General features: G+C 45.9%; 2 protein-coding genes across 2 annotated transcripts in view; both read right to left on the reverse strand.

Moving 5' to 3' along the window:
- The window catches only part of LOC147605320 (uncharacterized), a 106,895-nt gene that overhangs the window by 65,977 nt on the left and 26,516 nt on the right, over window positions 1-14,402 (reverse strand). The window lies entirely within an intron of this gene.
- LOC147605321 (uncharacterized) lies at window positions 1,206-3,968 on the reverse strand. The gene is made up of 3 exons (XM_086793903.1): window positions 2,536-3,968; window positions 2,117-2,435; window positions 1,206-1,989 (listed from the first exon to the last, which is right to left on the reverse strand). Exons 1-3 carry the CDS (start codon window positions 3,966-3,968, stop codon window positions 1,453-1,455), a joined length of 2,289 nt encoding a protein of 762 aa, XP_086650029.1. The 3' UTR covers window positions 1,206-1,452.

A 14,402-nucleotide genomic window follows, 5' to 3' on the forward strand; every position in this document is an offset into this window, starting at 1 on the left:
ATTTGGTGGAGTACTACCCGGAACTAGATCAATAGCATGATCTTCTGGCCTTTCCGGAGGAAGTTCTCCTGGCAATGACTCGGAAAAACAATCTTGGAACTCACATAAGAAATCAATCCTGTCCTTATCTAACGTAGACAAATTAGATTTAGATTCATCATCTGTTGCATCCTTTACAAAAATCAAGTACGCGGAAAGATGCTTTTTCATTACTGATGAAATTGCTGAAGCTGATCCAATAGGAACAGATTCTCCTTTAAGCTTTACATCCAAAACATGTTGAGTCAAAGTAATCTTCCTATTGTATGTATCCACCACCGCATGTACTCTATGGCACCATGGCATACCCAACAAAACATCACATCCATCAAGTGGCATGATGAAAAACTCCTCACTGTCCACATAACCCTGCACATGAAGCCTGAGCTTCCCAATAATAGGAGTAACGGGTTCTGCATACCCAGGACAAGCCATATTAGCCTCATACAAAGGCCCCATCTCTTCTGCAGCACGGATCCCCAATCGGCCAGCCAAATCCGGTGAAATAAAGTTGGCTCTAGCACCTGTGTCAAAGAAAATCAAGGCATTTTGATCTCTCACTTTGCCTCATGCCCTACACAACTCAGTCTCTTAACCACCTGGTTGTTCCCCAACAAGATCAGGAACTAACCCTGCACAAGGTTTTGGTTTCTTAGACTTGGGCTCCCCTTTAGTGTCAGAGTCCTTTTGGGACTTACGCTTGGGACAATTAAAAGACATATGTCCCTCTTGTGTACAATAAAAAGAGGTTGTTTCTTTCATAACCCGCCACCATTACTCTCTTGCATTATATCGCAGGTTTGCAAAGAAAGAGTTATTGAAGTACTCTGACACCCGCTTTGCATGCAGTTTCATGATGCTTCGCCATCTCTTTCATGTGAGACTAGCATAGTAGCCAGGAGTTTCATAAAAAAGGTTTTTTAAACGCGTTTCGAAACGTTTCGAAACGTTTCATGGTGAAGCCCAGAAGTATGAAACGGCAAGGGTCCCCGGGGGGGGGGAGGACACATGTTACCTTGATCTCAGGCTCAAATAAATTAGCACAACTTAATAATTTACGATTTACAACTTACAAGTAACCAAATGGCAAAAGGAGTCACGACCAAAGAGTGGCAATCCATAAAATGAGAAATGTCACATGATACATCATAAATGTCACATGCCAGTATGCCACATGGGCTATGGCTGAAGCAAATGAGAGTATGTCACATGTGACATGTGACTGTCACTAACACCATACATGAAAGAAACTCAAAAATATCTAAAAATAACAACACTATCCAAGGCTCTAGCTAGTAGCCTCCAATGTCAAACATGACATAATACATCATACATGTCAAAAAATCATAAATGAAAATGAGAATGAGTCATGACTAGGTAGTAGGTACTAAGTAGATACTAGACTCTGAGAGCCTACTCATCCTCCTCTGCATCATCCAACTCAAGATCCTCATCCTCATCTGCAACATCAGATGCCTCAGAAGCTGTGGTCCAATCAGAAGAGTCATCTACATCCTCTGCTGCTGTCGCTGTCTCACATGCAACACTCGTGCTACCACCATCATCTGTGCCACGTACAAAACTCCTGCTACTGCTAGCACCATGTGTATCCCTGCCCACCCTGGCTCGAGAGCGGCTACGTGTTTGCCTGGTTCCCTGCATCGCCTCCTCATATAACATGGTGTAAATGTCCTGCTCATCAGGTGGGATCTCTGGGATGTCTTTCACTTTCTCAATGTCGATTTTGTCGACATTCACCTGAATCGGCTCTATAGAAGTACCTCTCTGCTCAAGTAGACGGAGGTTGCAATGACAATAAACCAACCGCTCTAATTGTGGAGTGGTAAATTTGTTCCTTTTCTTTGTATGGAAAAGGGCCCATGTACTCCAATTTCTCTCACAAGGACCTGAGCTGCAGTCCTGTGAAAGCACTCTCATAGCAAGCCTCCTCTGCCAAAATTCAAACCCGAAAAATCACACATGAGACATGATTCATTATCCATGACACAGGTGAAAGCACATGCATGAATCATGATATATCATGTGACATGAGCATAAAACTTTAATGAATACTCACCAACTGTGGGGCACTTATACCATATTTCTCCCACCAAGATACAGGCTGTAACATCCCTGAATGCAACTCAGCAGTCGGTGACCCAAAATGCTTTCCTGTCTTGTTGCGGAAGGCAAGCCGCTGCTGCTCCAAGGTAGCCAACTGATCCACATCTCCACCCACCCATGCTGTGACATACTCAGTCCAACCATCCTCCAACTCCTCGCAACATGCCTGATCTTCGTGTCTCCACAAAGGATGGAGAATGTGGGCCACTGCATGGATTGGTCTATGAAACCAATCCCAACGATCTTGCCAAATAGCACGGAGGCTGGCCTTCCTAGTTTTTTGAACATTACGAATCACGAATCACGATTTAGAGTTTATATTAAATAAAGTTTAGAGCTGAAATTTAAAGAGAAGTAAAATATAATACTTACTGGATGTCAGAAATACCAGTTGCCTTTATAAGGCACTCCCCGAGCTTGTCCATGTACCCATATAAGAGGCCCATGGTGCAACCCTCCATGTCGGTGATTCGTAATACGCTGTAGAAAGGTTGTAAAATCCTCACCAATCCCTCTGCTGTTGCCCACCACTCAGCACCCATGATAGTGCTAACAAACTTATCTGACTTTGAACACTTATTTTCAGCTTCCCAGTCATACCATTCCTTGGACACCACTAGTCGTAAGAGTCCCTTTCGTACTCTTACTACTCTATCAAGCACTATGAACATATATGCAAACCTAGTGGTGGCGGGTTTACACAGCTCCAACTCACCCTGTGCCCTGTAGATAGAAAGGATCTTGGGCCGCTTTGTGACAAATTTGACAATGAAGCGAGCTGTATTTAATACTTCCTGCAACCAACCTAGCTTGCCCATATCCTCCATCATAAGATCCAAACTATGACTGGCACATGGTGTCCAAACAATGCGTGGAAACTCATCCTCAAGCATGCGGCCCATACTGACACAATTTGAACCATTGTCAGTCACAACCTGCACAATATTTTCCGGCCCAACTTCCAAAACAGCCTCACGCAAATGGCGCCAAATGAACTCTCCTGTAACCACTGTGCCTGGCTGGGATGCATCAATGGCACGCAAAAACATTGTGCCCTTGCAAGAGGACACCAAGATGTTGTACACACTTCTCTTGCGTACATCTGACCACCCGTCACAAAGCAATGAGCAACCATACTTTTCCCAAGTCTTCCTTAATGGCTGAATTTCGTGATGCACCTGTGCACGCTCTCTGCGTAGCTCTTTAGTGCGCATAGTCTCATAGTTGGGTCCCTCCCACTCGTACCCAATCCGACTGACGGCACGCATGGCACATTTCCAACGATTTGTGCGTAGTATGTTGAAAGACAAGGCACATTGTATGAAGAGCTTAGTGAGCTCTCGAGTTGCCTCTTTCACAGCCTGCTTTTGAAAACCTGCTTTGATATTGCCTCTCTTGAGAGACCCCACAACCGGCAATTTAGAAAGAGCCGCTACTGGCATAGAGCTCGTACCTGCATACACACCGCCTGCAAAGGAATCTTGGCTTTCAGCCACATGAGTTTTCCCCCTCTTTGCCACTGCCTCGGAGCTCTCTTCTTCCTCGACACCTGTACCTGTGTTAGAGTCTACAACCCCTTCTTGGATTTTCTTCCATTCTTGTAGACTGTCATACACAGCCTTTGGTACCCTGGGACAAGCACAAATGCCCTCACCCTTCAAGCCAGACAAATGGGCTTTGATGCGGGTTACACTCCCGCCGGTCACTAATAAGCAGAAATTGCACTTCCACTTTTCGGCCCCAGACCCACCGTATCTTCCAAGTGAGGTGACATGGGCCCATACAGCATCACGATTGCGACCCATCTCGATTCTGTAAAAAGTTCAAGAAAATTTCAGCCTTCAAAGTTCAAACTTCAGGTTAATTTTCAGCCTTATAACTTTAATCATAATTCTGTAGTTCAGAGAGAGAGAGAGAGAGAGAGAGAGAGAGAGAGAGAGAGAGGGTGTAAATACTAAAGAGAGAGAGAGGTGTGTAAAGAGGACGTGTGACGTGTGTGTACAGAGAGAGAGAGAGAGAGAGAGAGAGAGAGAGAGAGAGAGAGAGAGAGAGAGAGAGGTGTAAAGAGGACATGTGTGTGTAGAGAGAGAGGGGGAGAGAGAGAGAGAGAGGTGGAGAGAGAGAACGTGTCACGTGTGACGTGTGTGTGTACAGAGAGAGAGAGAGAGAGAGAGAGAGAGAGAGAGAGAGACACGACAGCAATGCAGCACGGCTGTAGCCTGTGTGTGTGTGTAGAGAGAGAGAGAGAGAGAGAGAGAGAGAGAGAGGTGTAGAGAGAGAGAGAGAGGCAAGTCAGTGGTCACTCACGAGTCACGCTAGAGTGCGCACTGCGAGGCTGGCCGCTGGACGCGTGAGAACCTGTGCGCCGGCGTGACTTCGAAGATGCAGGCTGCTCGGCGCTCGCACAGAAACGCACAAAAATGGCAGCCACGTTTTTTTTAACGTGGATATTGCAGTTTTGGGGGAAAAAAAAAGTCAAAAAAAAAAACTCGTTTCAAAAACAACGAAACGTTTCGAAACGTTTCGTATGCCTCAGGGACAGCGAAACGCGTTTCATTGCTACTATGGAGACTAGCCCTAAAGCAGATGATGGCATGCCTTGTTACGACCCTCTGTTTTTCCCTCTGGACAACAAGCAGGTGGGCACGGGCACGGGCACGGGCACGGGATGGACAGTGTGAACAGACATCAGTTGGATATGAAAAGGAAACTCATATGTGTGGCCAGCCCAAAGGGGACAAAAGGGAGTTTTGAGTTTTTAAGGTTTTTAAAGCTTAGATGACTTAAAAATATTATTATTTTGAAGGCAGCGCTTTGCTTTTGGCTTTTTTGGAGAAAGCAAATCGCCTCTTTATAAAGCGAAGGGTGGCGGAGCTGAAGGAGGGCAGGTCGCCGTGGCAAGTCGTCGAGTGGCTTGAGGCGCTTCTCCCGGTGTGTGGTCGTGACTATGGTGGGTCAGGGTGGTGTGGTCGTCATATGGTTTACGCGGGCGCATCACCTTGGAGCAGGTTACGTGCGCATCACCTTGGCGCCGGGCGGGCTGCATCGGACTGCGTATGGCTGCGCATACGTGTGGTACAGATGGGCTGCTGCGCACATGGGCTACAGCCAGCAGGGCGCTGCTATGCACATAGGCTGCTGGCAGGCGCTGCTGCGCGCATGAGCTACAGCCAGGCGGGCTGCAGCCAGCAAAGGGGCACCAAGCGGCTGGGCTATAGCCAACAACCGGCGGGCAGCAACGGGCAGCCAGAAGGAGGCGCCAGGTGGGAGGCTCTTTCCAGCGTGGAGCAGTGCCATGTGCGGGTGCTGGCGGCTGCATGTGTGGAAGCAGCTAGCGCAGACATGTCAAGGTAACTGTTGGGCTGAACAGCACGACTCTCTCTCTCTCTTGGAAGGAGGCGAGCTGGAGGAGGCGCCAAGGGGCTAACAGCCAAGGGGTTTCTCTCTCTCTCTTCGCGAGCAGGTGAGGTTGCAGGAAATACATAGCCGAGAGACCTTTTTCTCTCTCTCTTTCATCGTGGATTGCAGGCTTAGTTTTACAAGATTGGGATACAGAGGATCAGGCTAAGATGCACAGGATGATGTTCTTGGCAGAGATGTGTTGTTGCTCTTCGTCTTGGACTTATGTGTATCCAGGGATTGCTTGACACGTCCTCTATCTTTCTCTCTCTAGGTTTTGGGAACCATGATTTGATGGTATATCTGTCATGGAAACAGGACATTGGTTTTCGATAAGAAACATGACTTTGGTATCGAGGAAACAGGCCTATGGTTTATGGGATACAGGTCTTTGGTTTATCAGATACAGGTCTTTGGTTTCATGTGGAAAACATGTCTTTGGATTCATGTGAACAGGTTGTAGTTTTCTCGAGGTTACATGCAAGCTATGGCTATAGGGAAAGACATATGGTTTGGTACAGCCCTACTACTGTTGGGAAAGGGTTTGAGAGATCCATGGTAGAGATGTGGAAGACCTTTTCAAGCAGGGAGGTGTTGTACAGATGTGCCTTCTCTATGGAATGCTTTGCTGTAATAACGAGAGTTCTTATTTGGAAGTCCTGGGTAAAACTATAAGGGATCCTATTGGTAGAGGATTCTACAAGTTGTACTTTGTACTCAAATTTTGATCAAGTAAAGAAATACCGCAAGGGGCGCCACTGCGTTTTGGGGCCAATCAGTGCCCTTGTACTATTTGCAGGAGCACTCTAGCTCCCCCTGTTTGTTTCCTTTTCCAGGTCCCCATGGGTGATGAAGTGTTTTGTAGGCGAGTGTTTGTTTCCTTTTCCAGGGGGAGCACTCTAGCTCCCCCTGTTTGTTTCCTTTTCTAGGTCCCCATGGGTGATGAAGTGTTTTGTAGGCGAGTGTTTGTTTCACTGCCCATCAGATTTCTAAAGGCTAGTTTCATGCCTTGATTAGGAGTCATGGCCTACTCATAGGCAAGCACTTGGGTAGCTTTGCCATGCTGCTATTACACAGGATGAGTTTTGGCCTTCTGTAGAGCATCTCCTCAAGTTATTTTGGCCGATTATTAAGGTTTTGAAGCATGTGGGTGGAGATGTGCCTTACATTGGGAAGATTTCTGGGGCCATGGATCGGATGGTTGAGACCATCTATTTGATAGAGACTGATGCAGATAGAAGACAAGAGTTGAAGGATCTTGGAGTGAGCAGATGGAACCAATATGATTCTCCACTACATACAGTTGCCTATGTGCTTGATCTAGAGTTTCAACACAAGGGGAGACAGCAGCAAGCAGACAGTGAGGAGGTGATACGTGGTTGGAATGCCACTTTGCAAAGGTTGGTTGGTGCTCCAAAGGAAAGACACAAGGTGAAGGATCAGCTTGCAAACTACCGCAACAAAGAGGAAATGTTTGGATGGAGTGACGCACAACATGACAGGTTGAAAGCTGAAATTTAAACCTTTATTTAAATCTATGTCATATGATGATGTTTGAAGTGTAATTGTGGTTTTTCAATTTTTCATGTTATAGATTTCATGTTGGTGCTGTCACTTGGTGGAAAGACTATGGTGTAGAAACGCCAGAGCTTCAACACCTGGCCATTCGTATTTTGGGACAGGTGTGTTCTTCATCAGCTTTGGAGTGTTTATGGAGTACCTTTGGTCACATTCACTCAAAGAAGAGGCATCGCCTTAGGAGCAAGAAAGCAGATGAGCTCGTCTTTGTTAACGCAAACTTGCATTTGCTAACAAAGATGAAGCATGAGTACACGCATGATAAATACATTGACTTTCATAAATCGGAGGTAGACACGGGCTCCATCATTAGTGATGTAGTTGAGGAGGCAGAGGGCGATGGTCAAACACATGAAGATGGCATGGAAGAAACTCCACCAGAGGAGTATGAGGATAAGCTTCAGGAGGATGAGGCTATTTCTATAGCATAGAAGAGTCTTGAGGAGTCAGGACTCTAGAGTCTAGAGTCTAGACTCTAGACTCTAGAGAGTAGCTTCCTTTTGGCATTTGATTTTACACTTTTTTGTAATGACTTGGTCTTGGCTCTTGAGGCTTGACTCATTGATGATTGAGTGATGGATTTAGCTTATTTTGTGATTATGACAAGTTCTAAATGCTTTGATTTCTCATGTAACTTTAAAGTTTTAAATTGTGAAGTTTCAAATCATAAATGTAGAGTGTAGTATGTACACTATAGACTCTAGATTTTACTGCTTTAGCACATGTTTACATTATAAGTATTATACATGTGGCCTCTCAAATTAGTGACTTTTCCCATACCCCCCTCTTAGGATAACCTAGGATGACGTAGCGTTTTCGTTTCCCCCATCCTCAAAATTTCCGTTTCTGTTTCCGTTTCCCCTTCCCCTTCCCCGTTTCTCGTAACTATGGTCTAAACTGCTGAAAATCTCGGTACTATGCTGATGTCATGGCTGCGATTTCATGAGAAATAGATTGACTGCCTTGGTTCCATCTTGAAGTCCTATATTGGCCTCACAGTTGTTCCCTTCATTAGGCCATTGGTTCCCTCTGCTCTCGATATAGCTCTGTCACCCCAAGAAAGTTTCTTCAAGAGAAATCCTGCTCTGATACCACTGTAAGCCTAGCAGGGCTTGCTGTGACAAATTCAAACATGTGTCCAACCAATCTTCAAGAAAAGCTTCAGGAAGCTTCTCGAAAAAGCAAACACCTAGGTGGTGGATATATGAGTCTGATAGCCAATTACCCCTTGCTGAGGTTCTGGAGGAAAACATTGGTCGCCATGGGCAGCAGATGGCGCTGCACAAGCGGTGGCGGGCGGCGGCTAAGCTGGGCAGCTGAGGTGGTTCAACGCACAGGAGCAGTAGTACAAGCTATAGCGGTAGTTTGTTGAGGATGATCTCCACGATCTTGATGAAGTTGATGATGGTGAACTCCAACGCTTGATGATGGTTCTCACCCCTTCAATGATCTTGTTCATGGTGCTACAAGAGAAGTTCAAGTCTTTTTATACTTGAGGAAGCCTTGCTTTTTGGCCAAAAAGTGATGCTTTTGCTTTGCTTTTGCCTTTTACTTTGCTTTTGGTCTTTTTAATAGTAAAATATTACTCAGCATTAGTCAAAAGTTCTTGTTTTGCTTTTCTAGCTTCAGGGCCTTGCTTTTTGGCCTTGGAGCTGCTTTTTGGAAAAACAGTTTTTTGCTTTTTCGTTCAGCTCAGTCTCCTCTTGCCAATGGTGTAGAAATATGGAAACAAGAGCTAGAAACTAGAAAACTAGAAGTGAAATAAGAACAAGATTGAGGGACAAAGAGTTACCTTGAGATGAGTGTAGACAAGACACAAGCTAGATACTTCTTATGATGTGACACCCACAATATATAGGTGTGTAGTACAAGAGATAGTAGCCACGCTGATATGTGGGACAAATAAGATGCCACATGGCAGACACACAAGACTCAAGACAAAAGTTTATACTAGACTAGGAAAAGAGTACACCTAGTGTGCACTTATTTCCAACAAATGGTGCTCTTGGCTCGCGGTCAACCAAGTTTGACTTTTTGCTTTTTCTTGCTTTTTGTTCAAGACTCGTGCTTTTTCTCAAGCAAACTACATGATCCCTATTCCCATGCTTTCATCAACCTGTCCATGTGTCTGGACATATGTTCCATTATGTGAAAAAGCGGTAGGATGGCCAAATAGTTACCTCTACTTTCTGCTGGTCGGCTCATCATTTTTGCTACAATCTATTGGTCGGCTGATCACCTTTGCTACACGTGCATCACCTTCTACCGGATGTCCTCTACGGGGTGCTGGTTGGCAGTTTAGAACTGGTCTTACAGTCATACAGCAACCAAGAAGGCATCTTCTATACCGATTGTAAAGTTTTCATATCACATGTAGACATTTACTCTGCTTTGATGCTGGTCGACTTGCTGTAGGGCTGGTCGAGAGCAATTAGAGAGGCCAAAGCATCATTTTATGCCCGGAAGACCTTTTTGGTGCGGTTGTACAACACTACTACGCGTGTTCTTCATCAAAGGTAACTCTTGGTGCCTAGGTTCATGCGCGGGGGTGTTCATCGGTGCTAGTTTTCTTGCATCGAGCCTTTCTTCCACTGAGTATCGAGTCTAGCGCCAATACGGGCACACTAGTATCGCGTGTGTTCCCAAAAAACCAGTGTAGTGACTGCGTGCTCCAGTTAGAGGTGGGAGAATTGCTTGAGGGACTCAACTTCAGCTGCCCACCTGGGCATAGCATGTCATCTTTTAATGCCTGCAATGTCTCACGTACGGTGACTCCATCATAATACCTCCCCCCTAACACTCGCACCAGAGGTGAGAAGGGGGGAAAGTACAGCACAATATGGAGTAAAGCAGAAAAGGTTACAGATGCATACACGAAAAATTGTTTGAATGCAGTTCGGGACATATGCAAGACCCATGATGCAGAGATTGAGAATGTACAGAAAAGCAGACGTATGGCAGGTTGAAATGGGTAATGTACAGAAAAGCAGACGTATGGCAGGTTGAAATGGGTAATGTACAGAAATGCAAGCAGAATAGGAAAACAGATGGAAGAATGTATTAAGGGGAAAGATGAGATTATTGCAAGTCTTCAGCAGGAGGTCATGGAATGCAAGGCACAAATCGAATCTGTCAAAAAAGAGGAAGGAGAGATTAGTGTGATGCCTGATTTAAAAAATGAAATGTTGGATTTAAAAATACATGTACAAAACGAAATGCTTGCATGGAACGAAGTTGCTAAAAAACATGTAGAAGAAAATGCCAAATGGATTGAAGTGGTGAAAAAGCACAAGGATGCCCCGCCATCAACCACGGTTATAAACAACACATTAGAAGAGGAATATCGCAGGAAAGTGCGTGCCTTACATGTACGATTGACTGGACTCAAAGAGAGAGAGAGCCCAGAGAATGATGCTAAGGAGTTATGTAAAACCATGGGCATTGAGGCACCCAAGCATAATGCAGCCTGGAGAGTGGGCAAGAAAGTCAGCCAAACAGTGTACAAAGTGGGAGAAGCCCAAACTGATAGAATGCACAGCGGAAGAAGGGAAAGTGGAAACACAGGAGAGAGAGTGAGAGAGAAAGATGGAGAGTAAACACAAGTGTAAACCTGCTCTCAATATCATCAACCAAGAATACATGTCCCGAGCAAGAAGGGAGAAGACCTCGTGTCATGACCCTCGTGTCATGACCCTGTGAAAATGGAACAGCACAAGTGTGGGAATGGTGGTTGGTGAGCAAGATAAATATTAAATGATTCATATTTGGGGTGCCCGGACAAATGGTATGATGTGTGGACATCCTCAAGTGTGAAGGGGGACCAAGGACATTAATATTTTTAATGTTTGAACCTTGGGGTGGCCCCTAGGCATAAGTGACCTATAATAAGTTTAATAAACTTATTAAAGGGCCCCTAGGATATTATTGGAGAAAGGGGCAACTCTACTTTTGGAGTTACACGTTTCTCTCTCTCTCTCTCTCTTGCTTTTGGGGAAGCGTGCAAGCTACGTGCAAGGAAGGGAGGAGAAAGACTGTCGATTGGTTGCATAGTGGACTGCTGGATAGGCCATACAGAGACAGGCCGTACAGAGCACGTGGAAAACAGGCCGTACAGTCACGCGACTGCAGTTCTACTGCAGGCAGGTACAGTCGGCTGGATTTGCTGCAGGTACAGGTGGCGCTGGCAAGTACGGACAGCAAGTACAGTCCGTACTTTTGGCTGCAGTACGACTGCAGGTATGGGGTTGCTGCGCACAGGATAGTTCAGGCGATGCTGGCAAAGTACAGACAGCAGCAGGTGTACAGGCGGTGGAATCTGCACGTACAGAACTGTACGGACAAGTACAGTAGGGTTCTACTGGCCTGTACGGACAGGTACAGCCGGCTTCCGTACTGTTCAGTCCTGAACAGATTGCACGCGGTGCATCTCCAGCTGCAGGCGGTGCTTTATCAGAGCATAGTTGGTACATCAGTCAGGTGGTTGTAGGGAGGAAAGTACAGACAGTCTTTGTCAAGTATAGACTGGTACGATCAGTCCCACGGGTGCAAAACCACGCATTGAATTGGTAAGCTCTGAACTTGTCCATCTTTCTTTCTTTCCACTGGCTTATGTCTGCTCTGCAGAATTGTGTTATCTGGCCCCTTGTGAGAGGAGGGGTATGGCAGTTTGAAGGGTGGAAACAGAGACTGGACAGTGGATGTATATTTGAACTGAGTTGTGGAACCATGTTCATGGAATATGCCAGATGTGTGCTCAAGGCTGCCTTGCTGAATGGTCTTGGTTGATCAGAGGGAAGCACAGTGTGTTGCTTTTGTGGGACACAGATCTGTGTGTGAATCCTCTGTGCTAAGAGGTCTTGAGGGCTGCCACATTGGACATATAGGTTTATTCTCCTGGCTGGCTTTGTTGTACTCAGTTTTACATCTCATTGAATTTGAATAAAGAAATACCGAAAGGGGCGCCAAGCTTTGGGGCCAACAGGTGTCGATTTCATTTCAGTTTTGGGGCATTCTAGCTCCAGTTAATTTTGTTATTTATTTGGACTACAAGTGGAAGGGTGACTGCTAGTCTACCGCACTTTGGTTTCTACCAGAGGCCGGTTTCAAGGTTCCGTTGCCGGGACCCATCATCAACTTTCTTAAGGGGGTGAGCTCGTGGTTGACTCGAGGAAAGTCATTGCTGAAAAATTCAGCAACATGTCTGACACAGAAGATGAATATTTTTATAATGAAGAGGAAGAGCAAGAGACCTTTCCTGAGAGAAATGAATCTGAGGATATTCTTGCAGGAGAACAGGCTGCAGATGAAGAACATTATGAGGATGTAACACAGCCAGAAGATATGCCTAGTAAAGAGGAAGATGATGCTCAGTTTAAAAATCGTTTGGCAGGTGTAATGGATGTGTTTATGAAAGTAAGTGCTTTTAGCTTATCTTTGGCCCCACTGAATGTGTCAAATTTCACAGCAGCTCCCCCTTCCTTATAATCCTTCGCCTTACCCATAGGCGTTAGATTATCGTAAGGGAGTGGCTTCACAAGATTGCTACCCCCAGCATTCATGCCCATCATAGGGTCAACATTACCAATTCCCACACCTGGCATGCCATACATTCCAGTCGTGTTTCCAAACATACCATTATGATTTACAGCAGTTTGATGCTGCTTTTTCTGGTGGTAATTACACGGAGTCCTCTAAGGTGAGAAAAGCTGCGACTTTTCTCAAAGGCAATGCATTGCAATGGTGGTCTACTCTTCTTTTGCAGGGCATAGCACCATCTACTTGGGTACAGTTTAAACAGGTGTTCTCTTCCGTATGGCTCACATCTACTTTTGAGGTCGATGTAATGACAGCTGTTGGGGTAAAGGCATTATGCCCACCCTTATAATGTGTACAAGCCCATAAGTTTTATAGTACATAGTACACTTAGTACTTTTAATGTACTAAGTGCACTATGTGTACTAGAGCAAATATACATGTGTGATAGGGGAGTCACACACTCATACTTTGTGAGTTGACTTATCCCCACATGTCTCTCTCTCTCTCTCTCTCTCTCTCTCTCTCTCTCTCTCCCTTCTTCTCTGTGTGTGTCTCCCACATGAAACCCTAACTGTTTCAGCTGAGCTTCTTTAGCTCCTTCAACTGGTATCAGAGCCTGAAGGTGAGGATTGGTGTGTTTCTTCTGCTGAAGCTTCAAGGCACGATTGGAGCTGTTGATCCCTGTCGGTGAGATTTGAAGCCTCTCCTCCTTTTGGCCCACATTCTCCATCGCTTCCAGCCGACCAGGCCGTCGAGACTACAGAAGCTGCTACGCAGGCCGTTGAGAACGCTGGGGTCGGCACGCAGTCTGTGGAGAGTGCAGCAGTTGCCGCGCAGGTTACAGCTGAGGCGGGCGACGGCAACTTGGTCATCACCGTTTTGGCCTGCGTGCCATCCCCGCTTTGTGCCCGAACCCTTGTTGCTGACCGAGTCGGCTCAGTCTTCTGCTGCACGCTTGAGGAGCTCCCGCCTGAGGAGCTGCCGTCTGCACAGTGGCTGCCCTTCAACCATACTCGCACCTGAGGAGCCCTCCATCTGCACAGTCTTTCTGCAGCTCGCCTGAGGAGCCCGCTGTTTGCTGCCCTTCAACCCTGCTCCCGCCACGTCAACAACTAGCAGCACCTAGACTCTGGAGTGCAGCCTGCAATAGCCCGTCAGCAAATCCCGCCTACTAAATTTGTACGAGGTATTTGCTTCAATTTTTTGGGATTTGCATGTCCATTATCATCAATTGAGCAGGTACAAGTCCTAATGGCTCAGATTTGAGCACAATTGGCAACATTGGGTGACATTGGCACATTCCGGGTCAATTGCAGGAAATTGGAGTGCAAATCAAAGGGCTTTTGTGCCAATTGGGTTGATTTGCATGCAGGCACTGGCATTTGATGCTTTGGGCAATGTGTTGATGCCTGTCAAGCACTCAATGTGCCAGTAAATCAAAGGGCTTTTGTGCCAATTGGGTTGATTTGCATGCAGGCACTGGCATTTGATGTTTTGGGCAACGTGTTGATGCCTGTCAAGCACTCAATGTGCCAGTAAATCAAGGGGCTTTTATGTATTGGATGTATATGTGGCCAGGGGGAAGCATTGTGAAGACTCTGGATGCCTTCATGTGCATTAATGTACCATTCATGATCAGAAATTGATCTTGAATCAAGGGGCTTTTCAAGATTTTGTGCTTGTTGAGCTTGGCAAAGCAGCAGGGAAGACTTTTATGCCTTGAACCC

The sequence above is a fragment of the Cibotium barometz genome, chromosome 60 (assembly GCF_041138505.1).
Source record: "Cibotium barometz isolate CiBa-2024 chromosome 60, ASM4113850v1, whole genome shotgun sequence".
NCBI lineage: Eukaryota > Viridiplantae > Streptophyta > Polypodiopsida > Cyatheales > Cibotiaceae > Cibotium > Cibotium barometz.

What these genes read in the sequence shown, in the direction of transcription:
- LOC147605321 (XM_086793903.1), bottom strand. Translation starts at nt 3,968, where the DNA reads ATGGGTCGCAATCGTGATGCTGTATGGGCCCATGTCACCTCACTTGGA. An exon ending in ACTGGTATTTCTGACATCCA is followed by an intron (nt 2,436 to 2,535) that starts GTAAGTATTATA and finishes TCAAAAAACTAG; the next exon opens with GAAGGCCAGCCTCCGTGCTA. An exon ending in GTATAAGTGCCCCACAGTTG is followed by an intron (nt 1,990 to 2,116) that starts GTGAGTATTCAT and finishes GAATTTTGGCAG; the next exon opens with AGGAGGCTTGCTATGAGAGT.